Here is a 25,366-nt window from a genome sequence, read left to right on the forward strand (position 1 = left end):
ACTGCTGTGCCATTCAGTGAACTATATCTTTGAGTATTTCAAATTCACTGGCAGTCAACGGCCACTGGCATGTGTGTAAAACTGAGAGAGAAGATCAAGACAGAAAAGGCAAAGAAGCTGATATGGACTGAATGAAAGACAATAAAAGACTTTTACATTAAAGAAGAGTGAGGGATAAACAGATTAGTGTAGACAAGATAAAAGGAAAGGAATGAATCTGTTTTAGCAACTAGTTACCTTCAGTTGCAGAAGCTCCTCAAGGTCTTGAATCCTCTGTTCTGCTCTTCCCCTCCTCCCACTAACCAAGTCCACACTGCTGGCTGGGGACAGAGACCTGGACCGCTGCACAGGTGTACCCTGGGACAGGTGAGCAGAGGAGCACTGGGCTGAAAACTTGTGCACAGAACAATTAACATCTGTAGAAACACTGAGTGAATGCCAATAATGGAATAACCAGTTCATTCCTTTTCCCCCTCACCTTGAGGAAAACATCCACATTGTCTTATTCAGTACACACATATGCACATTCAAACAAACATGCTACCAGAGGAATAAAGCAAGCTGGAGCAGCAGTCTGCAGAAGCTGAAAGGGGAGGCTAACTTTGTGTGTGTGTGTGTGTGTGTGTGTGTGTGTGTGTGTGTGTGTGTGTGTGTGTGTGTGTCTGCGTGCACTTGGGAGCGGGAGTTGCAAGCTGAGAGCAGCAAAGGTTTCTCCCTGCGACTGGCTAATGAGTATGTTCATTTCCATTTACATTGTTTCTTTGACAATAATGATGTCCCATTAGGGGAGACTAAAGGGGCTATAGATTCCAGAATGTGCTGGGCTTCATTACAAGAGGTGGGCAGGGAGGCCGCTCTAATTGCTCTACTAGGGGCCTCCAGGTTACACTTGATAGGACAACTGGAAGAGGTGCCGATTAGGAGGGGGGAGTGCAGTTTGCTAGCCAGCCTCTTCTGTGGAAATAAGTCGAGAAGTGCTGGGGCCACGCTGTAGAAAAGCAGTGGGAACAATATGCTAGTGGAATATGAATATGAGAGGATGGGAGGCCCCCTGTGGTGCCAGGCAGGGCTGACCAGATGGCAGGCTAAAATATGCAATACGACTAAATACACAGCAGTCCTTGGGCAGGAGCGAAAGAGGAGTCCAGGAGGAGGAGGAGGAGGCGTAGGAAAAAAGTTTACGATAGGATGGTCAATCAATACACACCCCTCCCTCAAAAGTGTGTTCTGGTGGCTATTACAATCTTGTTGTCTATTAAAGTTATAAAACCACAGACTTCTGCACTGCCTGATTTGACAACTGTGGTTGCTAGAGGTAATGGCAAGTGTGTTTTAATAATACAGGTCCCAGTGCTCCATGTATCTGACAATGGTGGCAGCAACATGTCTTGAGGGCTTACTGTGTCAGAAATGCAACAGATGAAGTGCAGCCAACCAAACGCATTGCAATAAGTTGTTTTGGACAAAAAAAGAAGTCAAGTTACAGTTTAAATCCATTTCTGTCCAGACTCATATCTGTAGTGAAGCTGTTGAAGAAATGTCATGAAAATGTGTATATAATCACAATTTGTGTATGAATTCACCACAGTGACATTGACCTTTGACCACGAAAATCTAATCAGTTCAGCTTTGAAATCCAATTGAACGTTTGGGCCGAATTTTAAGTCGTTCCAGGGATATCGCTTTCACAAGGATGGGACTAAAGTATGGAGGTATAGACGGGAAACCCAAAAACATAATGCTTCTGAACATCACTGTCAACGTTCAGGCATACAAATGAATTCTAACACAATAAAACTGAACTCATTATCAAGCATTGTTATAAAATGGTGATGTTAAACGCATACAGATACTTGCTAAATCCTGCAGAGCAAAACAACAGTAACAGTGAAAATACTGTACATGTAATAGCAAAGGGAGTATATTTACATTCCAAAAATATTAAAATAGTAAGAACATTCTAATGTCATGAGAATAATGACAATTGTCTAATTTCATCACTACAACCTGCACATTTGTAAAATCATTCAGACAAAAACTGACATGCATGTTCCTGTGTTTGGGAATGTGCCCTGGGGCTACAGTTGACTCCAGTGACCTGATGTGCCCAGTTCTGCTTTCACGCCTGTGTGTGTGCCAACCATGTGTTCTAACTCAGCCTTAATGACTCTATGTAACTAATTAGCAGATTGATCTGCATATTCCTGATGAGTGTAAGGCCAACTGGCTTAGCCTGTGTGTACATGGGGGAAGCACAGGGGCCAAAAAAGGAATCCAAAGCAGATCAATGTCCAGGAATTAAAGTAAAGATGAGGAACTATGAAGCATGACTTATTGAGGAAGTCCTAAATAGGTTTTCCAGGTAGAAATACATTTAGTGGAGATTATTATTACTCAATAATGAGCTGAATATTCTTAAATCATGCTTCCTCTGTAGTTGAGAACCAGAGCAGAGAAACTGTGTGTGTTTTGTCTGAAGGGGTGCAGGGGAAAATGACATGGTGACAAATGATTTGCTGCAGATGTTCTTTTTGGTCCAGTTGCATGCTGTCTGCAGCCATTCCACAAGACACATCAATGCTTTCTGTTTGTGTGGGAAGCTCTATGTTGTGACATTGTTGGTAATGTTCCACGAGACAGGCCAGAAAGATAAAAAGCAGAGAACACAAGGCAAAGAAAGATGTGCCTGCTGTGTACCTCAGCTCGGCAGCTGGTTGGCGGCCATGACCTGACCTGCGCATCACACCCTGTAATGACTATGTAAACATGACAGTGCAATGCAGATGGAGGGGCAGAGGGCATATAAGTGAGAGGGCAGTGACGGGAGAGGCCGGTATCTAAACAGAGTCTGTATGTATGCCAGAGTAAAACTCTTATTTACTGAGGGTTCAGTGTCAGTGGTTGTGTAGCAAAGAAGAAACATTTCTTCGACTGCCTCCCTCCTCCTTTCACCTCTTCTCCCCCCTCTCTCTCCATCTCCCAGAGAGAGAGGGGTCACTGTCATCAATGGGCCTCTTTATGATTGCAGCAGCGTGTCATGTGTGTGTCTGGAGCTCTCAAAGCTGAACTTGTTCAGATTCTCAGATGGAGAGGAATGTTGTACACATGCACAAGAGCAGAACAGGACAAGAAGGATACACACTTACTGTAGACAGACAAACATAGACTGACACACACACACACACTCACACTCACACACACACACACACACATACACACACACACACACACACACAAGCACATCAAATGTATTGCACATACAAAAAATATTCAAAGGGGCAAAACAAATTTAAAAAGACCAACAGATACAGATACTTTAAAGAGCCAGTAAGCTGAGAACTGAATTTTCAAGGTAAATAACAGGGTACAAACAAATACGGTCTCAATTCGATTCAATTTCAGATTCGATATCGATTCAGTTCAGGATATTTCATTGTCCTATACCAATTTTGCCTGGATATGAAATAAAATGTAAGAGAACTAAAGTTGTAAGCTAATGGAAACCTATAACTTGGTGCACAACAGATGAGATGAGGAAGCGACACGACTAATGCCCCTCGACAGATACAGAGACAGACCAGCTAAATGTTTGGTGCAATGGTGCTAACTATGAAGATTTTATGTAGTCGCACTTCACAGAATTTTGGTCGCACTCTGGAGCCCTGATTTTTAGACTGAACTTTTCGTGAATCATTTAAAGATTAATTAACTTTTATTAATTCTTTGAAATCAGGTTTCCCAGTTCAAAGTGAACTTTCGTCACTCAAACACAGACATTCACTTAATGACATAATCAAAGCACCTGATTTACACGTCCAGTGTGTAACAAACTCTGAGTCATGTACCACTGTGACTGCTCGTCACCTCAGCCAATAATCACATCACTTAAGGGCACTTACTGAAAGAGCTGCAAATTGTGCCCTAGGTGGCAGCAATAGGATGCACAGAGGGCTCATTTCATCAGCTTTTGACCTTGCAGTTTGGTAATATTGTTTGAATAGAGTGTAATGAAGCGCAGCAGGTTTATGGAGCATCATCATTGAGAAGCTAACAGCAACAACTGCTCAAAACTTTCAAGTCTTTCTATGATAGCAAGTTTTGACTTGACGATTAATGTAGGTGCATTTTTTTGTTAAAGGTAAAGGAATATGAAAAGTTGGTAAATGAAGCGACAAAGGCACTAAGTTAGCAGCACTTCCTGTACACCCCCTTGGTGACATAGTGGAAGTTGTTCACAACCAATTTATTTGGGAAGATCAACAGTCTATGAGGTGTATATATATATATATACACACATATAACATATATTACTATATGTCAGCCAGATATATTAAAATTTGCAATTTGATTAAATCTCTGTGGGATCTACTCTGGCCAAGATCCTGCTGTAATTACATTTGTAAATGTAAAGTACATATGCAACAGATGTGTGTGTTCAGGGGGAAAAAACTACAATATCACATCTAGTGAAGCCTGTCAAGATGGGACAGGGACGTACTCATTTAAAGATCTTTTGAGCCATCACTAAAATAGTGCACCATGCTGAGCCCAAGTAATGAGAAGAAGGATAAGTGAGTGTCTTCATTTTATATTCACAGAAAGTATGTAAGGTTGATGAAAAGGTTCAAAATGCTGAATTCTAGAAAAGTGACTGTACTGTAGTTATCTTAGTTTCTTAAACCTTTTACATCTAGTTAAATTCAGTTTCGATTGAAAAGGACAATGCAGGCAAACTGCATTAAACACACTGGTTTACACTTTTGTAAATCCCATGGTGACTAATGTATTTATTCAGTGCAATAAGGTATGAAAAATGTATTGTTTGAAAAATCAATTACAATCCCTCTGTGAGGTAAAACTATCGACACCAGGTTAAATAAATGGCACATTTCTCAATGTGTTATCAACAGCCAGATTGTGTATATGTGCGTGTCCTAAGGCAAACATAGCAGTGCCTCCAAAAAAGGGAAGCACATCAAATGAATACAATTTATTGAATACTTTTTTCTATTCATTAGTTCATATATTCTGTAAAAAATAATTACATCACATGTATTAACGGCCAAGACAGAAGCACGTCTATCGGAGCTATAATGAGGACAGCGCTATTAATCAAACAATGTGTCTTCAGGCCAGTTTTACAGTGAGTGAGGCCATCTAGAAACATGTCCTGCCAAACTTATGAGTGGAATACTGAGAAGATCAAAAGCTTCTTTTTTGTTCCTAATGTACTGCTGAAGCGGTAAATTAGCCAGTGCCTGAGCCCAAGGCATGCGTGAAACCAGCAGCACACGCCGGCCTGGTCACAGTAGGAGGGGCATCTGTGTGTGTTGTGGAGTTCAGGACAAAGGTTGGCAAAGCCAAGGTCTGATATATCACATGATTCTCAACAGATCATTTCCTTCACATCCCCTCTTTGTAGCTTTGATCTAATCGTAGCAAAGTGGTAAAGGATAAGCGTGGGCATGTTAGCCCCACATGCTGTCTTTGACATAATTAGAAGTTGTGTGTGTGCTAATCTACCTGATGTCTTCTTACAGAGCTGGTGGATCTGCGTTGTAGGGTCTTGTCCTCTGGCCTGGAATCTGCACCACGGTTGAAGCTCTGGTCAGAGGGGCTACGTCTCTGAGCTACAGCATGAGCCTGCTCTGACACCACTGCCTGTAAGGAGGGAGAAACAAAACCATGTCACAGGTGGTGTCTGTTTTTGTGGGTGAGAACAAAAGAAAGGTAGAGTGATAGAGGCTTAAAGGTGGAGAGAACAAAAGAGTGTCACAACTATTTCTGAATCCAAAGTTACATTAAGCACATGCAATACAACTAGCTGCATTGACAACATGTATAAAAGGTGCATGTCTTAACGTGAGAATGACTGAACAGTAATTTGAAGCTTTGTTTAGATCAGACTCAAAAGGAGAAAGTTTACATTTGGTGAAGGACTTAATAGTAAGTAATGATACATCATTGTGACATGTCAAAATATTAACCCAATGAAGAAGAGTTATAAATTGGTTGTGGACTATCATTCAAATCCAAAAACAGAGGAAGCCAGTTAAGACAACTTGATTTTCTTTAGCAATGTAAAACATAAAAAAAAAAAAAACAGGAAGTAAAAACAGCGTAATAAATACACGGTGTATAGGAGATGCAGAGAGACTGGTTTGCCATGATAAAATCTTATTGGACTATTATGCAATGTTCTCTGGACCAATGCAACAAAAAAATCTACAGTATCAAAGTATCCATATATGTGGCCGAATGGAGTGAAGCTGGATGTCAACGTTACATTTCCTAAAACTGAAGTCAACAAACAGATGTGTCATGTGGAGGTGGGGCAGCCAGTGTTATTATGGCCAGGATACAGCAGAGGGCCCACCCAGGAAAGAGTTTTCTTGAAATACTTAAAATAAATTCATGTAAGTATAGATTTTATAATGTCCATGTCGTGCATATGTGACATTCAATCTTTACTCTTCAACAGTGGAGACGGTTCCTTCATGATGTTTGAATAAACTTGGTGGTTTAAGGGACAAGATACTTTAGTTTTAGAGACGCATTCACTCAAAAGTAAGATGACACATTTTACTTTGTTAATGTCCTTATCTTGACGTCAACACGCACCCACATACCTCTTGACTCTATCACCTCACTGAACATTTACACCTTTCTTTTCTTAAATCCTTGATATAAAGGTGTGAAACACTTGGAAAAAAAAAACAGCCTCACCTGCTGCTATCAAGTGCGTTTCTACTCAACACATCAAATCGAAAGCCTTTTGACATATAGAGGCATTCACAACTGTGCTGAATTAAGAGGCCAGGTAGTGAAGAAAACCGCACAGGATGTCATCACCTTTTTCCAACAAGTTCTGATTGCATTATCAGAAACCTGGCATCTGGGCGTGACCTTGTTAACTGCCAGGGTAATCAACTTTAACCAAAGGGGAGGAGAGGGGATGATAAATTATTAGTGAGGAAGATTTTGTTCATGTTTTATTAAATTGGCCTGTCAAACGGGGTTGGTCAAATTATCTGGGGCCTCGTTTATTGGAGGCCGGCCATATTGGCGCATCTGTTACAATTATTTATAATTTCCAGGCAGTCAGGAGGACGGGCTGGGTTTTTCGGCATCAGCCACATAAAGCAATTTAGAAATTAACTGAGGTGGGAGTGTCTGAGTTATTTTTCTCTCACAATCTCTCTCATCCCCATCCTGATTTTTATCTAACAAAAAACAGGAAAACAGCAGAAAAGGTGTAAAAGGGAAAACATAAACATATTACAAGCAGCCAAGTAAGTGCAACAGACAGGGAGAGTGCACGAGATTGAAAGAGAAGAAAAGAGCATGTGGGCTCTGTGAATAAAGAGCAAGGGATGGGGGGAGCTGGGGGAGGGAAAGAGAAAAAAAAGAGAAAAACCAGTCTTGGTAATTACTGAACACGATTAGGTTCTTGGGGGAACTTGTCTGGCACTCGCGGCCCTTGCTGGTGAGGATGCGGCAGGCAGGACCATATGGAGCGAGGCTTGTGATTGTGCTCCCTGAAGCTCGTGACCCGTCTGCTGCCGAGCCCTTGAGCTGAATGTGAAATGAGACTTGCCAGGCCTAATGTTCTACACATGCACCATTTATGCCACAAAACAAATCTGATCACTGTTAATTATGGAGCAGCTATAATCAGGAGGGGCCCCTCAAACACACAGACACACACAGACACACACACACCAAAATAAAATACATACTTACACAATCACATTTACACACATCTGCAGAGGGACAGGATTTGTGAAAGTGATCTGACAGGCTTGAGAAGTGAGGAGGTGCACCCCCCTACAACAGGCCAAGTGCACTTTGTATTCAAGATGATGATTCTTCAAAAAATGTGTGTGCATATATGTATGAGCGTGTGTATTAACTGGTAGCGCAGTGGAGAGGGACTTCATAGAAGGACAGTGCAAAGGGAGTAGGATGCAGAGTGCGTGCTTGTGTGCGTGCGTGCGTGCGTGTGTGTGTGTGCCCTGAGTCCTCCCACACAGTCAGTTTGACCCGGGTGTGTATGCTTGAGCGAGTGAGTGTGTGTATCTGCAGCGGCACATGGCTGTGCTTCATTAATGAGGCGAGCTGCACTACGCAGAGGTTCTCATCTAATGAGAGCAGTTGAGCTGGTAAAACACACCACTGGAGTCCATGTCATTAGTATGTTTCTGGCCCTGGACATGGCCCGGATCCAAACACACACAAACTAATGTTGACAACGCTATTTACTAATAACACACACACAGAATACACAAGGTGAGTGGATGACAAAAGTAGCATTTTGAATTTGATGAAAGTACTCTTTTTTTTTAACCGCAATTTTGAATTTATAACATGTGTATGTACAAGCAGTGTGTTGCAAGACATTTGAACATGCTTTTAGAGAGGTCCTGACAGTCGCGCTGATGGAGAGGCATTCCAGATGGAAAAACAAATGTTCGGAGTCAAAATAAGATTGAAGAGAAAAAAACTTCAAAAATCTGATACAAGCTTTTCATAAATGTTGTTGTGAATAATAGCAGAGAAGGCTACACGCACAGTTGAGGTAATCATCATGTACTGTACATGCTTATTTCTACATAAAGTTCCTTCATCCTTCTTTCGTTCAAAGGTCATAGACACGAAAACATTCAGAAAGAAAACCTTTGTCTGTTTGTTTATTTGAAAAATGGATTTCCGTTTTTCTTTGCAGCATTATGGTCTCCTCGTTTCCACTTGACGATTGCTATTAATGATGATGATGATCAAAAGAAACATCTCACCTAAGCCAAATGTGAACCGGCAAAATGGTGGGTGGATTTATGCACTTGTGTGTGTGTAACTTGCACTTTAATTATACATCTAGAAGTGTTTATGTTGGTTTGACATAAATAACAAGGGAAAAGCTGAAACCATCTCAACAAGCTGAGGGAAATGCACAAAAAAAGGCTTCGATCAATTTACTTTAAAAAAAAAAAAAAAGAAAGCTTGGTCCTCTTGGGAAATGTTGCTTTTGGGCTTCAGTTTATAATTGTATGAATAACTTTTATGCATGATAAAGATTGTGTGAATCGTATGCTAAAAATTTCCATTTAATGCTATTTTCAAAGTATGGTGATGATACATGTGCACAATTCTTTCTCTCTGTCATAGTGGGTGGGGTGGCTGCAGTAAGAGGTCACAGTGAGAGTGAGAGTATTTGATCGTGTGAAAATAAGTCACCTTCAAAGGAGAGGGAGAGAACAGATGTTACTTACAACATTATTGTCTCTTTTCTAATCAAGAGTCCTTGTAAGTCTTGACAGTGTCACAGTGATTCAGAATGAAAAATAATAAAGCCTAAAGCAGCTAAATGGAATGAAGCCATTATGACATCATATTTACACCTTTTCTCTAATGTGACATGTCAACATCTCTGCTGTGATAAAAAAAAAAAAAAAACTATTATAGATTAAGTATCAGTAAAACATTTCAGAGTCTTTCACAGAAATTTAGATTGAACTTTTCAGGAGAGAACAAACAAGCCCTCTTTTTCCCTTTCCAGTGATGATGAGAAAGTAACCGGTGCTTTGAATGACTGCCCACACAATTAACATCTTACCACTCATTTACAGTGGTGAAGGTTCCAGAAAGCCTGAGGTCAGCTATGGTTTCTAATGTTGGTCTTTAATCACAGCACAGCTCTGACAGTAGCCAAACACCCGACTATTAGAAATACAATCATGCAGCCAGGGAAAGAGTCAAAAATGATTAAATGAGCATTCTGGGTTGTGTTTTTTTTGTCCACTAATGAGGGATCATCTCTGCCTATAAAGTGTAGTGTCACCACCCAACCTGGCAACCCAAACCTCTCAAACCTGGCTGTTTGTTCAGACTGTATCACATGCTGTTTAGTGCAAACACACACAGACAAATATATAATACACAACACACATGAAAATACAGGGCAAGTTGAGTTGTTGGCATATTATTTGCGTTATTTAAAATTAATAAAAAACAAGACTCCAATATAATGATTTGAACTTTAAGATGTCACACTGTACTTGTGCTAAGATGAACATTTTCCGTTGATTTAATTTTATACACTTAATGATAAATCATTGAAACAATAAACAGTTTAAATAATATAAAATTGCTATTGATTAAGACCTATATGCGATTATGTTTTCTGTGGGAATGTATATATATATGTAAACATATATACACATTTTGTTCATGACAATATCTTTTTTATGTTTACATATGTGTGCTGCGTTTCTTCAGATGCCCACATTACAGAATCAATAAAGTATTTATCTGTGCTCTCTTTATCTATTCATCTAAACAAAGCAACATTAATTTCTGAATTTAATGTAGACTGTGAGGTTGTGAGGTTAGTCGATACAGGAGGTAAGAGACTGCAAAAAAAAAAAAAAACCCACACATTGTTCATTTTAACAGGCAGGAAGAACAGTTCGCTACACCAACATTGTTCATGTATGTTAAAGCCTTTGTAAAGTCTCATTAAGCTTCCTGTAAAGAATTAACTTGGCATGAGACAGGAGAGAACCGACATTCAATCTTTGTGCACAGCATGAAGTATACACACAATGGGTGTTATTCCTCTCACCCACCCTCCACTTTTATTCCCCCCTCCAAACCACTGCGGGAGGGGTGTTCAAAGCCGTCGCTCTGGTCTATATTCAAATGAGCGCTGCGTCTCTCCCCTGTGCTCCCGTAGCGATCAGCACTTTGATCACCTCCAATGGTAACTTCCACCAAAACATTTAAAATTAAAATCAAATCTGCCTTAACAACCTGAGCATTAGAATTTAACAGGTGTTCGGGAGGAAGTTGTTAGAGAATTTGCGATTATGCGCTCGGAAACACACACCTTTAGTCAACCACATGCCCGTGCAGACACACACGTACACACATACGCACAACCTGTCAGTGAAATTACAGAGTGGGAAACAGAAAGCCCTCCTGACTGAACGCTATACCTTGGGATACTTGATCTGTTCACTTTGATGTGGAAGAAAGTTAAAAGTTAAAGAAACAAATCAGCCAGACAGCAGCTACATGTGTTCAGTAAACAAAGCTTAATATTCATTCTTATCACAGGATATACCAATAATATATTTGTAATTACATCTTAAGTTTGAAAATGTGTGAGGCAATTTTTCATTCTGACCTGGCTGGGGAAGAGTGTGAAGGTGGAGTGCACACACATAAAACACACACTCACTACACAACATGCATGTATGCATGCATGCATGCCCACACTACACACACACACACATCGTCTCTAAATGTAGTATTAATTACTGGAGGAACACTGCAGTACTGTATTTAATTACTGACTAAATGATCCATTTATACTTCACAGCTGGTTAAATTAACAGGGTTAAGTGAGACAGGGTGATTGTAACTCATTTAATATTTGAGCTGATATCTTTTAGCTTCCGCAGTCTGGGAAAAGCACTGTCAAAAAATATCAACTAATCAAATTAAACAGTTGCAGTCTCTGCCGCCAAAGAAATTACTCAACTGTAGCAAAAAAAAAATATTATCATCAGCTACTGAGTTGTTTTACCTGCAATCAGCCGCAGTATAAACTGAAGTGAAAGTCATGCTGCAGAAGAGACTGAGAGTCTCGTTATAAATATGTGGCTCAAGTGTAGATGATATAGATACCGGTTAGTATTCCCAACCCAGTCTTTGACACTGTGTGGTCCAAGAAACACCCATCACCATGTTATTAGGAGTTATTAAAGGACACTTAAATTGTGGCTGCACCATTAAATTTATGCTCCAGCCTCTATCGCCTTGGGGTGACAGTTCAAAGGTAGAGAGCTAAAGCCAAACCCCTGCTGACTGACAGATGTACTACTGGAACTCAAACAGCATCTTCAAGAACATTACTGGGCTCCAATTAGAACACCTCTCTCCACCTCTTAGCTGTCTTAACTGCTATGTGACCGGAGTGTGTTAAAAGGACTTCCAGGTACTTGAGAGGGAGAAAAGAGAGAGAAGGTGGATAAAGTAAGTCAGCGAGTGCATATGTGCCTCGGACCGGGAACGAGGGAAGATCAGATAGCTGACATGAAAGACACTGCTGCTAAGAGAGATGGACAGATCAAAGGTGAACTGGAGTGATATCAAGAGAGTGATTCTCAGTAAAAGACCACCACCACAGGCCATGGTGGGGCTGATCATTTATTGCTGCACCTACTAATCCACCTACACTTTGCTGTTTCTGAACCTTAGGACAATTAGACACTAGCTCTCGACCGGTGATTGACAAAAGCACCATAATATAATGTGTGTATCGTGTAAGAAAAAATATACAGGTATAATATGCAGGGAATAATAAGCGTACTGGAGTTTGTTGTCAATGCCCACACAAGTGCAAATCAAAGTTCAACAACTGCAGCAGAGCAGAAAAGCATTTCTTAGCCTGGAGTTGCAATGCACTAAACTCTAACGAGGAGGAGATGGCAACGAATGAGAGGAGTGCTTGCCTTAAAGTTGGTTTGTCTGTTGGTTGAGGAGTTAGTTATTGTCTGCTGAGCCTGTAGCTGCTGTTGTTGCTGCTGCAGTAGTATTTGCTCCTGCTCCTGTTGTTGAAGCTGGGCCTGGAGTTGCAGGATGTGTTGGTCTTTATGAGCCAGCTGGCTGCCGAGCTCCTGGTGACTCTGACGAAGCTTGGCCTCACTAGACACGAGGGCCTGGTAGCATTGACTCAACTCCTTGTACAGCTGTCAACAAGCACAAATAAAGTCAGACAGGTTGGTAGAACAGACAGAGGGCAGGAGGGGAGGTGACGAGGTAAAGGAATGGTTCAGATCAACTAGAGATGGGATGTCAAATATGCCGTTTTCAGACATGAACTCCAGATAATGTTCATTTTCTGTATTTTGTTTTTCATATATGAAGAACCCAGCAGGAGACTGACCGGGACAGATGCTTTCACAACAACAGAAAAATCTCTGAAGTGTTCAGGCGAGGGGTGGTGCCTATGTACAGCATCTCGGAGGCAGGACATGACATAGATTCCACTCCAGATTCTAGAGTTTTCATAAACAGCCCCTCCGGAGAAGGGAGGAGATGAGACGTCACTCATCATGGGACATAGATGACATGGTGTAATTAAGACAGCTAATATCATGTAAAGAACAAAAAAATGTCTTGAAACAAAAAGAATTAAAATCGAAGATATTGGTAAGTGAAACCAAAATGTTCATTAATGTTTTACAACTAATACTTGCTCCAAGCCTCTCCCTGTGCTCCCCACCTTTTTTAGGTCTTTGGATGGCACAGAGGAACAGTCATCAGACAGAAGGGTGGTAGGTTAAGAACATATTCACTAGTAACAGGATACTGTGGGAAAAGTCCTTATTTTCTGGCACCAGTAAAATAATTGTAGGTTAGAGCGAGTCTGGACATAAATCACCCCAGCGGGTGAGGCATGAGTGGAGTGCAACAAAGTGGTTATAATAATGACGAGTTTGAGGTTTGGCTTGTGTATGTGCATGTGTGAGTAGTACCCTCTGGTAGGACGTGGTGTCAGCAGTGTGTGCCTCTTCTTGGTTCCTCAGGACTCTCTGTGTGTCGAGGTTGAGTCCTTCCAGTTGCTTGATCAGATGGCTCTGCTCTGCTGCATGCTTCGTGCTCTGTCTGTACAGAGTCTGCACTTCTGCAAACTCACGACTACATTCACAAACATACAATATACATAATGCATTTGCACGAGAGAAGTGATGTCCTTGAATATAATCAATACACTGAAATTACAAGTCAAGCAAGCGAACCCTTTGGTAGTATCTGCATTCACCTATAAATGTGTACTGTATTATTACAGTAAATTACAAACAGTCCATTTAAACTAACAACGCAAAGTATTGTATTGTATCCACAGTTCACACAACCACAGTTAAGGTTACAAAAAATATTAAACCCCAAGGCTAAAGACAAAAGATAACTGGAGTCAGGAGGTAACAAACCTGGTGTCAATTCAATGAAACCCGATTGGAGGTGAGGATTAGAGCCACTGAAACATTGAGAGTTTGTCTATCGACAATAAACTTCTACTTATGTGACGCATGCCTTGCAAAAATAAAGATCTCAGAAGACTGATGATCAAGAACTGTTGATTTTCATAAAGGTTGAGAGGGTCACAAAGTCAATCAGATCTGAGATATTCATCAGTTAACAGCTTGACAAACTCAATTCAGTTCTGTGGTTCCTCTTACTACAAGTTAAGATGACTCCTATGGCACAAAGCAGATACAAAAAAAGTCCAGAGTAACAGCTACAGGTTTTAAGGGATCACTGAAGCTGGTTAAAACCTCTAACCTGTTTATGAGTCAACCATAGACAAGTCATGGTGTATGGTTGCACGGAGCATGGCTCCCAAAGAAAGACACCACTAAGGAAACCTCTGCTCTACAAAAAGAACAAGTTTTCCAAAGATATATTAAGATTCTACTAAACTAAAGGGAAAATATTTTGTGGGCCGATGAAATTCAGGTTAAACCATTTGGGAAGATTACGCAGCACTAAATATGGCAAAAAAAGTTTGCTGCATACCAACATGAAATCATTATCCCAGTGGTTATATAAAGTGAAGAGAACATTATGATTTGGCACTGTTTTGACTGCCTCTAGGCCCGGTTAAAAATCATGGAGGGAAAAATTCCAAGAGAACTTTACATGTTAATGTCAAAGTGGCTACCCACCAGCTGAGGACATTAAGTTAATTTCTGATTCGTTTTGTGTCCCATAGAATTAACACAAAGTGCTCTCTTGCGTATAAGGACATCTTTAATCACGTAGCTTAGACCTAAGAATGGTCTCTAGACGTGGTGTGAATGACATTTCTGAGCACCTCTGGCATTAAAACAGGAAAGTAGTTAAAAAAGGTTGAGATTACCACTAAGGCTCAGACGGTTCTCACAGTTTTTATCATATCGACTAAAGCTTAACCAAAGCCTGCTCTGTTTCCCTTTTCTCCCTCTTTTAAAGCATATCCACTATGCAGGGCTTATCAAGTGGCTTTAGGTGAGCCAGAGTGGAAGAGATCTGTCACCCCCGAGCCTCACGGCATAGAGTGATATACTAGCTGTAGCAAACAGCAACCCATGAGACGTGATGTATACGCATATGTCTCCACAGGACAGAATGATACTTTAACTACTGAATTGGTCCCAAAAATCCCTAAGAGACATGAAAACAGCCACTGAAATATACAGGACAACACTTCAGTTGGTAGGGCTCACCGAAGTTGAATGAGTTGCTCTTCTTTCACTGCCACCTCCCTCTCTTTGGTAGAAACTTGGTCTGCTAGACTGGTACCGTGGCTCTGAAAGCTAGACAACTCCTTCCAGGTATTATGTAGCTCCACCTCCAGCTCCTGGTAAAGCAGAGTAACGTCCAATTTAAAGCACTTACAGAAAAATAAAGGGAAAAGGTTTTTTTTTTATGACATATTCCTCCTGCAAAGACACAGAAAAGCATCTAACAGATGATGACAAAAGAGGCTGATAGCAGAAGATAGAAACAGACAAAAAGAGTTACAGGTTAAATCATGTGTTTTAAATATTAGATATTAATATTATGGCGTTTGGATTTTTTTCATAAAAATAACATAGAGCCAACTATAAGTTAACTCGGCATTTAAACCTGATATCCAAATATTATTATTATTATTATGGGATACAAGTATTGATTATTTTCACATTTCATATTCATTTTGTTTATTTGTGGAAAAATAATGAAAAGTGACTGTCACAAAGGAACAATCGAATTCCACTTCTGACACTTACTTAATACCAATAAATATATATATGTTATTTGCATTTTTATGTCATATATTTTATGTCAGCTTTTTGAATGAATCCTTTCTTCATTATGTTTGTGCTGGGTTTACGCCGCATATTCCTCAATTCACTTTTACATAAAATGTTTCATTTGGAAATAAAATAAAATGTATCTGTTGTACATCGCACAAGTCTCAGCTGTTTTTCTCGGCACCAGCTACATTTCAGATGTGTTTTTCTCACATTCTGTCGGTCTGAAAGAAATGTCTCAATTTTGTAGCATAAAGCATCTTTTTTTTTTCTCCCAGTCTGTTTTCTTTCAGCTTACACTGATGCATATTAGGTTTTCAGCACAGTCAAAACACATCTGAACAGATAAGATGTACACACTGTCGAAGAACTGCAGCTGCTGCTATTGTGCTTCTTTCACTCTGTAGCAGGTGTAGTAGACAAGGTGCCAGTGACAGCTTTTCCTTAATAAGAAGAAACCATTAGTGCAGGGCAGATTGCGCGGCATCAAACACACAAAGGTCCCAGAGCCTTGATAGTTTAATTCTAATTAAAAGCAGTATTTCACAGGGCCAGAATCAACCATATGAAAAATTAATTAGCCATTAGTAATTACAAGAAAAAAAAAAAAATACCATAGCAGTAAATGTACATAAAGCAGCAATTATGCTTGTTTAGGAGCATAAAATAACAAAAAACACATCTTACAGGAAACTATGGTTACCCTGCAGTACAACTTACAATATTCAATTTTTAATGAGACGGTTTGTGTTGTTGATAGACTTTGATCATTTTAAGTTTCTACTTTTTCATTTTCAAACCTCCTGTGTAATTAAAAACATACAGTAAATAATATAATAATTGAACCTAATCTAATCGTTCACTGTATTAAATTATATATTTGTGGATAAATCTCTACTATGTCAAACTAATTAACAGGATGTATCCACTGCACAACCCATATTCTCCATCTCCATCTCTGAAATCAAAGTATGATACTAAAACTGAGGAGCAGGTCGAGTGTCTTAGGCTTTGATGGATGTGCATAAAGTCGAGTTGCTGGACTCCATCCCGTCCAAGTGTAATTACTCTCCAGTCCTGACTTATACAAGACTTTCTGTCTGACTCCATTTCACGAGAGTAGCAGTATGTTTCATAATGATGAGTCTATCAAGACAGACGGAATGTCAAATTCTTCTGTAGCTCTGGTGTCCTGAGAATCTGACAGGAAAAATTAATTCTGTAAGGAAATGACAACAGGTGAGAGAAACCTCCTCAAGGACTCTGATTTTGATCTGATTGGTTGAATGTTTAAACAGCGATACTGCTGTCACTGTTTGATCACGTTTTCTCATATTCTAAGAGATTGAAAATATTGATAATAAATAATGACGGATATTTGGTTTCGAGTCTCCAGTTGTGGTCATCAGGTGAACAGAAAAAAGTCTCCCTCGTGTTTAATGATTCATTTTCCTTCCTTTGAATATACTTTCTACATATTTAAATTATGTGAATTGCTATATTTTATATTCTCATGCTGAGGAGAGGGTGTGAGGGATCACAGAGTTCAGAGCAGAGCACAAGATAAAGGACTGAGCCCTTCTGTACAACTCTGAGCGTGTGTGTGTTTCTTGCTTTACTTTATTTGTCAGGGACAGTGCATATTAATAACATTTCTGAAAATATGCTAAATGTTCTTGTCCCTGTGTTCATACCTTGACTCTGGCCTGGGCAGCATCCCTGTTGTCTTGTTGGGTGTCGGCCTGCCTCTCTTTCTCCTCCAGGTCAGCTTGTAGGGCGGCACAGCGGGAAGTTAATCCCTCTTTCTCCTCCTCTAGAGCCTTCACCACCTGCCGCTCCTCCTCCTCCTTCCTCCTACTCTCCATCTTCATTTCCTGGATAAGAGGTGTGTGTGTATAAGGAGAAGAGTGGGAGGTCATGAGGGCCACATAAACAACAGTGACGAAAGGAGAGAAACAGAAAAAGTAGCAATTCAAACTGAGAAAATGAAAAAAGAAAGACGTAGAGATGCAAAAAAGAGAAGCAACCCATGGGGTTAAGGCTGAAATGAATATGTAAACAGTGGACCGGCTTTGCTGCGGGAGCCCCCTGCATGGGCCGCTGCTTGGACAAGGTCACCTGTACTGTATGAGTGGGCCGACTCGGCCAGATGTTGGTTGGTGTGGGCCGAGCCGTGCTGCAAGAGCTGGGCTCATGCAGGTACGGGGGCCAGTCTGTCGGCTTTAATGACAGGCTCCTAATGAGAATGGTGCTTGCTGCAAGACCCATTAGACTCAACCCAGGTCTCCTTTGATGCTGTCCCCCACGATTTCTCGCCATGAGACCTCACCAAGACTGTGTAAGGACCATTCCTTTATCAATTAATCATAGCCCGGTCCCATCTAAGCATAATTAGGGATAAGCCACACCATCACATGCACACTTTTCACTTTCCCCCACTGAAGCGGTCATTAAGTATTTATCTTAACCTAAGTTAACAACCTGCTTTTCTTTCTCTCCCTCTTCCTCTCTCACACACACACTTTCCAGCTGTTAAGTATTCTCTGTTGTCAGTAGCAGGAAAGAAAGCTAAAAAAACAAGAAAGGCTTGAGAGAGCTACGTTGAGAATTGAGAGAAGAAGAAACAAACACAGAGATTGTGTTAAGGAAAGCTAAACAATGCTTCCGCTTTTCTAAATGATTCAAATGGTTGTGGTTGTAGCCGAAGGGGGGACTTGTCGTGTTCAGTGCCACACAGAAAATAATATCATAGGACCCAGACTGCCACTGAAAATGTGTGCCACCAACCTTAAGTTCCTGATCCTTATCAACTAGTTGTTCACGCAGAGCTGTCAGCTCCTTCTTCAATGAGGCACTGTCCTCATTCACTGTTGTCCTCCGCTGCACCAAGTTGTTGATCTCTTGCTGCTGCCCTGCCGCTTTCTGGCAGACAGTGAGCGAAGAAGAGAGGGAAAGAGACAGACATAATCACATATTCTACAGATTATTTTCTTTATAAATGACTAATCTTTAAAGCATCAGAAAATAATGAAAAATGACCATGACAATTTCCTTCAACCCAAGATGACAAGGAGAATATAACAAGCGTCTAACTCAAACATTTGAGGACTATGAAGTTGAACAATAAAATAGTTGTGTTTTGACATAATACTTAAATCCATTTACCAACTATCAAAACAGCTGACAATTAATATTCTGTTTTGATTCCACTCTTAACAGCAACCGCCCACACTCAACTGTAAGGATCAATATTACACTCATTTTAATTCTACAATGAATCACAAAACATTGTAAAGCTCAATAGTTGTTCACCAAACCTGACACCTCCAAATATGATACAATTATTTTAATGACTATCCAGTTTTGATGCTGGTGTATGTTCACTTCATGTTTTTTGGCAGCCACTGTGACCTTAGCAGGAGGCGGCTGGCCTCTGAACACTGCATCAGCTGGGGTTTGGCGTTGGCTGGTAATCCACAGCCTTCTGTGGGTACACCCTTCTCTCAAATCACACTGTGCTCTGGGATGCAATTAATTGCCATGTTGAGGGAAATCACTCACATATATCTAGATAGTGGATTTAGCGTTTCTCGCTACTCCTAGCTCGTCGTGCTAAGAACAGAGGGGCTTTAATAGAGATTTATACTGGAGAGCAGACAATAAATTCAAACGTTGATAATGAGGTAGGCGAGAACAATTTGAAATCCAGTAGTGCTCAATTGATAGAGGAGAAAAAGAGGGGGGTTCCGTCAAGTTAAGAGGTCTAGGACATGAAGATTAGCATTTGAAAATTCCCAATGCAGTTCAAAAATGAAAGCTAATTATGTAACAAAAACGGAAAGGAGCAGCAAGGGGAAGTGTATAGAGAAAGAGGTGGAATAAAATAAGAAGAGCAAGAAGAAAAAAAAAAAACATCATCAAAGTTGGAAAGCTAAGACATTAAGAGGAGTGTGAAATCCTGTGTGGACCCAGTGGACCATCACATCTCCAAAAAAAGAGGAAAAACCAATTAATCACTATTTGGGTATGTATGGCTCAAGACTATGGATGAGATTATGCCTCTCAGAGGGCTGAATGACAGCGCAGCGCCGAGTGCTATTAATGAGCGTTTAAAATAGTCTGCAAGTTATATTAGCAACAGTTTGAGAAGGAGAACGAGCAAAAGAATGAAAATACGAAAAATACGAAAAGCCGATTTGAAATACATCAGATAAATTGATAAAACGTAAAAGTAAATAGGTTTACACTTACTGCAGAGGATGTTTTTTTCCATAAGATACAAAATAATAAGGGCATTAGAATTCATCATTAAAATAATAATTGTTTAATAAATAATGTGTTCTACAGTAAGGATGTAATATATTTCTCTCATATGGCAGAGCAATGCTCCCAGACATCATTGCATTGCCAGCACAGTCCTATCCAGAGGTTAAACAAATGCAGGCTGGGAGATTTCCTTTCAAGTTGGCTGTCGCAGGGACTAATGCATCTGCCAGACTTGAAAACTGATTCAAGCAGAATATTCATTGCACAGCCAAAACAAGAGGGCCACACCCAACAAGAGGATTATGCTATTAAAATCAGAGGATGTTTCATTCATATTTGTTTGAAACCTGTGAAAAAATGCTGCACTTGGTTTCTCAAATTAACACTGAAGTAAAGTTTGATGTCATCACATATGTTGTAATTCTATGAGCTACTTCTCTGGCTGTTAAATTGACTGGATCAGTGTAGAAATGGTCGAGGAGGGCAAAGTAAGAAAAAAAGACACTGGCAAGTTGATGACTCCATTACAGCCAGTCTCATTAGGAACGAACACGAGTCTGGGTGAGAGACGCTAATGAAGGGGACTGACAGATGCTTCAGTGAAGGGATGATGATTTGGAGTAAATTACATTAGTGATGTCATTATCGTTAGCCATCATACCATCAAGAAACATTACTCAAGGGGCGAGGTAGAGGTAAGTAGCAGGTAAGAGAGAGAGCTATAGCTTGTATTCAGTTAGAATCACACAGATTCTGTTAAATATTAATTCATTAACAAAACATCTGCTTATAAAGGTTTCACCTGAAATTTAAGCAAGCTAGGACTTAACATTTGGTCATAATTGTGAAATACTTGCCCTCCTTTTGCACCTTTGGTCAGTGTATTGACAAAGACATTTAACAGTTTCCACATTTACGTTAAAGATTGGTGAATAAGTTTAGTTTATACAAGCAGGCCAAATACAGTGGTGCCTTAGGTAAAAAGCTAAATTATGAATACGATTTGATTGGAGATTTCATCCTGGTTTTTTTCTGATTCAAACTGACACATACAAATGACAGTCCTTATCCAGTAAGTACCCTCACTGATCACTTTATTAGGAACTTCATACTTATACTGTGTAGGATCTTTGCTCTCAGGACAGACTCAATTCTTCTTGGGATGAATTCAAAATAATGCATCCAGGCTGCAAATGTCCCAATTCTACCACATCACTCACACAAAAACAAACTGGTTGTTCTATTGAACTCATGTGCAGTGACTGGGGAGGCCACTGAAAGCACACTGCAGTGTTAATTAAACCAGTAGAGATGACTTTCGCTTTGTGACATGGAGCATTAAAATGCTGGGAGTAGTCATTAGACAATTGTAAATAGTGGCCATAAAGGGAAGGAAAGCTCTGCAACAATACTCAGGCTGTGTCATTCAAACAATGGCTGATTGGTATTTAGGGATCCACAGTGTGCCAGAAAACATTCCCCAAACTATTATAGGACTAACAGCAGCAGCCTGGACTAGTGACCATGGATACATGCTGTTGATTTATCAATAAAAAGGATTTGACATCCACAGAGCTGCTGTTTTTGTTTGTTACTCCATTCATGAACAAACAAACAGGGGTCCTGGTATCCCTTATAACGTACTCAGCGATTGTATTTCAGACATGTTGGATCACCAAGAACTCTAAAAGGCATTAGTTGAACACAGAAAGTTACAACCTGCTGGTACACACTGTACTGTACCTGCTCCAGCTCCTGTATCTTGTAGTCTTTGATCTGGAAGATCTCCAACACTTTCCTGTCCTTAATCTCAGCTTTGTGTTTCTCACTAGAAGTAAGAGAAAAGAAAAACAAATAACCACATGGTAATAGTCATCTAAAATCCAGTGACTGGGGATTTGGATTTAGAACAGTTGGGGAATGCCAAGTACATCCTCACAGATCTACAGATAGATGTATAAGGAAATTGTTTTACTTTTAAAGCAAATAGTACCATACATTTATATATATAGTATTTTTAAGTGAGTGAGTTTGGTCATTCAGTTTGTCTTTACTAAACAACATTAAAGCTGTTTTCAGACATGAAATGTCAGGACAGACTTTTCACACATGAAAAACACAGCAGGAGATTGTTTGGATCACAACAACAAGATGATCTTGGGAGTGTTCAGGTGAGGGGTGGCGTCTATGTAGAGAATGCAGGAGGCCGGACGTGAAAAATGAATTCTGCTGTGGAAATCACGTGTCTTTGTTAACAGTGCATCAACACTGCTGTAGGCCCTTATCACCAAATGCTCTAGATTCTCATTCTAACTTGGTCTGTTGCATTTTCACATACTTCTCTGCAAAATGTCCAGAGTTCAGTGAAGGTCTGAAAGGAACTAAAGTATACATTATAGCTTCCAGAATACTTTCTCAGTTTTAGTATATATCTTGTCTTTTGTAATTGTCTTATAACATTAGTTGTTTTCTAAATTTAATTTAATTATTTGTGTGCCTGGTTTACTTACCAAATAAAGAAATATATCCTGTTACATGTGGCCCATGTTATTCTCCTCCTACCAAATGTATAGATGCTTAATGTAATTTTAAAAAGTCTTCAATCATTAGCTACTGTTCAACAGTGGTGCAGCACTTAACTCTGAACTTTTGTCTCATGCCCACTAGCACCTCCTTTATCATAATGAACTTTTAAAGAGAGAAAAACAAGGCATCAGTTTGGGACCTGTTTGTTTCAACTGCTTTAGGCCACCAGGGGCCCTCCATTCTCTTCGCTCATCATTTGCTTCTTCTACACCTCCCATCTCTGAGGTCTTTTTCTCTCGTCTCTTTGCCTCTTCTGATCAGCCCTCTCCCCTGGTAGACACTGAAATAAGTATCTGTTGTCCCCAGAGGAGCTGGAACGCAGGCTGGCCTAGCTACATCTCCTTGTATATTGGGCTGTGCTCACCATGTCCTGAGCAACCAACCAATCACTCTACAAGATCCGCACGGGAGGGATAGGGGAGGGTGAATGGCAATTCCCAGTGCACTAGCGCTTGACTGGAGTCGACACAATTACCATGTCAATATTCTCCTGCGCATCAGGTGATACAATACACATACACTCTCTGGATGCATGTTCCCCCACTAGTCTCAGCAGAGTATCATACTTTGATGGGTTTCCTAGGGGGCTATAAAGGAACTGAAGAGGGTGTGGAGAAGGAATGAGACGCACAGGTACTGGGGAACTCTCTGCACTATGTTTTACCCCTATTAAGGGTCTGGCAACAACTGACAGACCTCAAAAAGTAAGTGATATGCACCCATGATAGGGCACATATCATTCTAATGTATCCCCAAAAGACAAAAAAGTCAGTAACAACTGAGGTATTAAATGAAGTTTTAAAGTAATCTCTACTGCATTTGAAACGTTTGTTACGCATTTCAAACTGCAGTGATACCTGTATTTTAACAACATTTTATGTACTATTTTTTTCTTAATATGGAGGAATATATTTCATTTAACTAGCTGTGCATTATCCTTCCCTCCATCTTTTCTGAAAGTTCCCATGCAACTGCTTTTCATATAGCTTAGCCACCCTGCAAAAGAGGTCATAGACAATCTCACAATTTATCCGATAAAGACAAGTATTTGGCAGGAGCGTTTCAACTGTCCAAGACGGGAGCGGCAGCGGAGGAGTGTTTTCATTAAAAGGGTTTCCATGGTTGAACTGCTAGACCGGGGATAAGAAGGCTTAAATCAGCATCTGCACAAGATTCCGTCGTAACCCCAGCAGAATGGCCAAGGTGCCTTAAACACCCCTTGAACGACTTTCACACACATTTCTCCTCACTTGTGAGATAAAGGAATTTTCAGCTGTTGAGCTTCTCCGGTAGCACTTAAAAAAAATGAATCGACTCACCGCTCAACCACCATACTGACAGCCTGGGTCAAGTCTGGATTTGCCACTTGCAGGCGTTTCCATAGGGACCACACAAACTCCTTGTCTGCCTGTGGAAATATAGATTCAGCAAGTCAACATCTGTTATTCTTAATTGAGATAAATAGCTTTTGCTAAATATGTCTTAAAGTGCAGCGAGGACTACAAGCTCCTTATTAAAAAACAAAAAATTAGATAGGATGCTCAATGACATTTGCATACGACAGAAGGGGAAGTCAATCAATAATTTAAATATCTTGTACAAATTAGTTTTTGATCTGGACTGCCCTCTCTAATCATGAGCATCACTTAACAGGAATCTCCATGGCTGAGATGTGACCTTCGACTCAAGGGGAGCGAGCATTGACACTTGTCATTATGCACTATTTATGACTGGGGAGAGCTGGGATCCAAATCAAAACACAGCAGTGGAGCTTGCATTTTCTTTATTAATCAATTGCTCTCAGGATATGTTTTCCACTACAGCTCCAAAGTAACTAGCCCCAAAGAAACTCAAAGCTGATGACAGAGAGAGTCATCTTCAAGCAGAGAAACCCAGCCAGCCCCTGACACATTTCCAATTCAAATTGTCTCGCTGGTTTTTCAAACATTTTTAAGCTACATTACATTTAATGAGGGACATCTAAAAACTACATTTTCTGACATTAAAAGACAGAATTATACCAAATCGACTTAATATAAAATTATCTGATAAATTATGTTCACATCATCATAAGATAAAAGTCATCCCTCCCACTGGAATCTACTGGTCTCCAATTAGTATATGAATTTGAACCCCCTTTTCAAAAGTGTCTAATCAATTATTTACTAAAAATGGCAGAAACAGACCTTGATAAGGCCATGACTTGAACATATAAAGTGGAAGGACTGTAGATATTGGTCTCTGTATGTAAGTGTGTGTGTGTGTGTGTGTGTGTGTGTGTGTGTGTGTGTGTGTGTGTGTGTGTGTGTGTGTGTGTGTGTGTGTGTGTGTGTGTGTGTGTGTGTGCATGCGGCGATAGAGATCTCACCACATCAACCCAGCAATGCAGCTAACGATGAAATTAAGCAGCATGGCTGACATGAAATAGGTGGTCTCCCTCTGCCTGGCCTTTGGCTGCCATTAGCCAATCCACAGACAAGTGTTCAGTCAGGACTCTCATCAAGAGCGCTCCTCTGCCGTATGTGTACTTAAAGATGCTTTGAATGTGTGTTTGATGATCACTGAATTATTCATTCTGAATCCAGACACTGAAACACCATGGGCTAAACATACCAAAAAGAACCACTGGAACTCATCCGCATATTAATAAAATTACTATGGTCTAGTAGGAA

General features: G+C 40.2%; 1 protein-coding gene across 2 annotated transcripts in view; it reads right to left on the reverse strand.

Moving 5' to 3' along the window:
* Positions 1–25,366, reverse strand: part of cntln (centlein, centrosomal protein) — an 81,203-nt gene that overhangs the window by 52,332 nt on the left and 3,505 nt on the right. Inside the window, exons 3-11 of one of the 2 annotated variants that reach the window (XM_020101353.2) lie at positions 24,014–24,102; positions 21,852–21,936; positions 18,630–18,764; positions 17,537–17,716; positions 15,273–15,406; positions 13,542–13,704; positions 12,516–12,752; positions 5,524–5,661; positions 238–357 (exon numbers count right to left, since the gene is read on the reverse strand). In XM_020101353.2, the coding sequence (XP_019956912.2) occupies positions 238–357; positions 5,524–5,661; positions 12,516–12,752; positions 13,542–13,704; positions 15,273–15,406; positions 17,537–17,716; positions 18,630–18,764; positions 21,852–21,936; positions 24,014–24,102 (1,281 nt within the window). The remainder of the gene's footprint in view (positions 1–237; positions 358–5,523; positions 5,662–12,515; positions 12,753–13,541; positions 13,705–15,272; positions 15,407–17,536; positions 17,717–18,629; positions 18,765–21,851; positions 21,937–24,013; positions 24,103–25,366) is intronic. The other variant, XM_069530592.1, reaches the window with a different exon arrangement.

Source organism: Paralichthys olivaceus, chromosome 8, assembly GCF_024713975.1.
Source record: "Paralichthys olivaceus isolate ysfri-2021 chromosome 8, ASM2471397v2, whole genome shotgun sequence".
NCBI lineage: Eukaryota > Metazoa > Chordata > Actinopteri > Pleuronectiformes > Paralichthyidae > Paralichthys > Paralichthys olivaceus.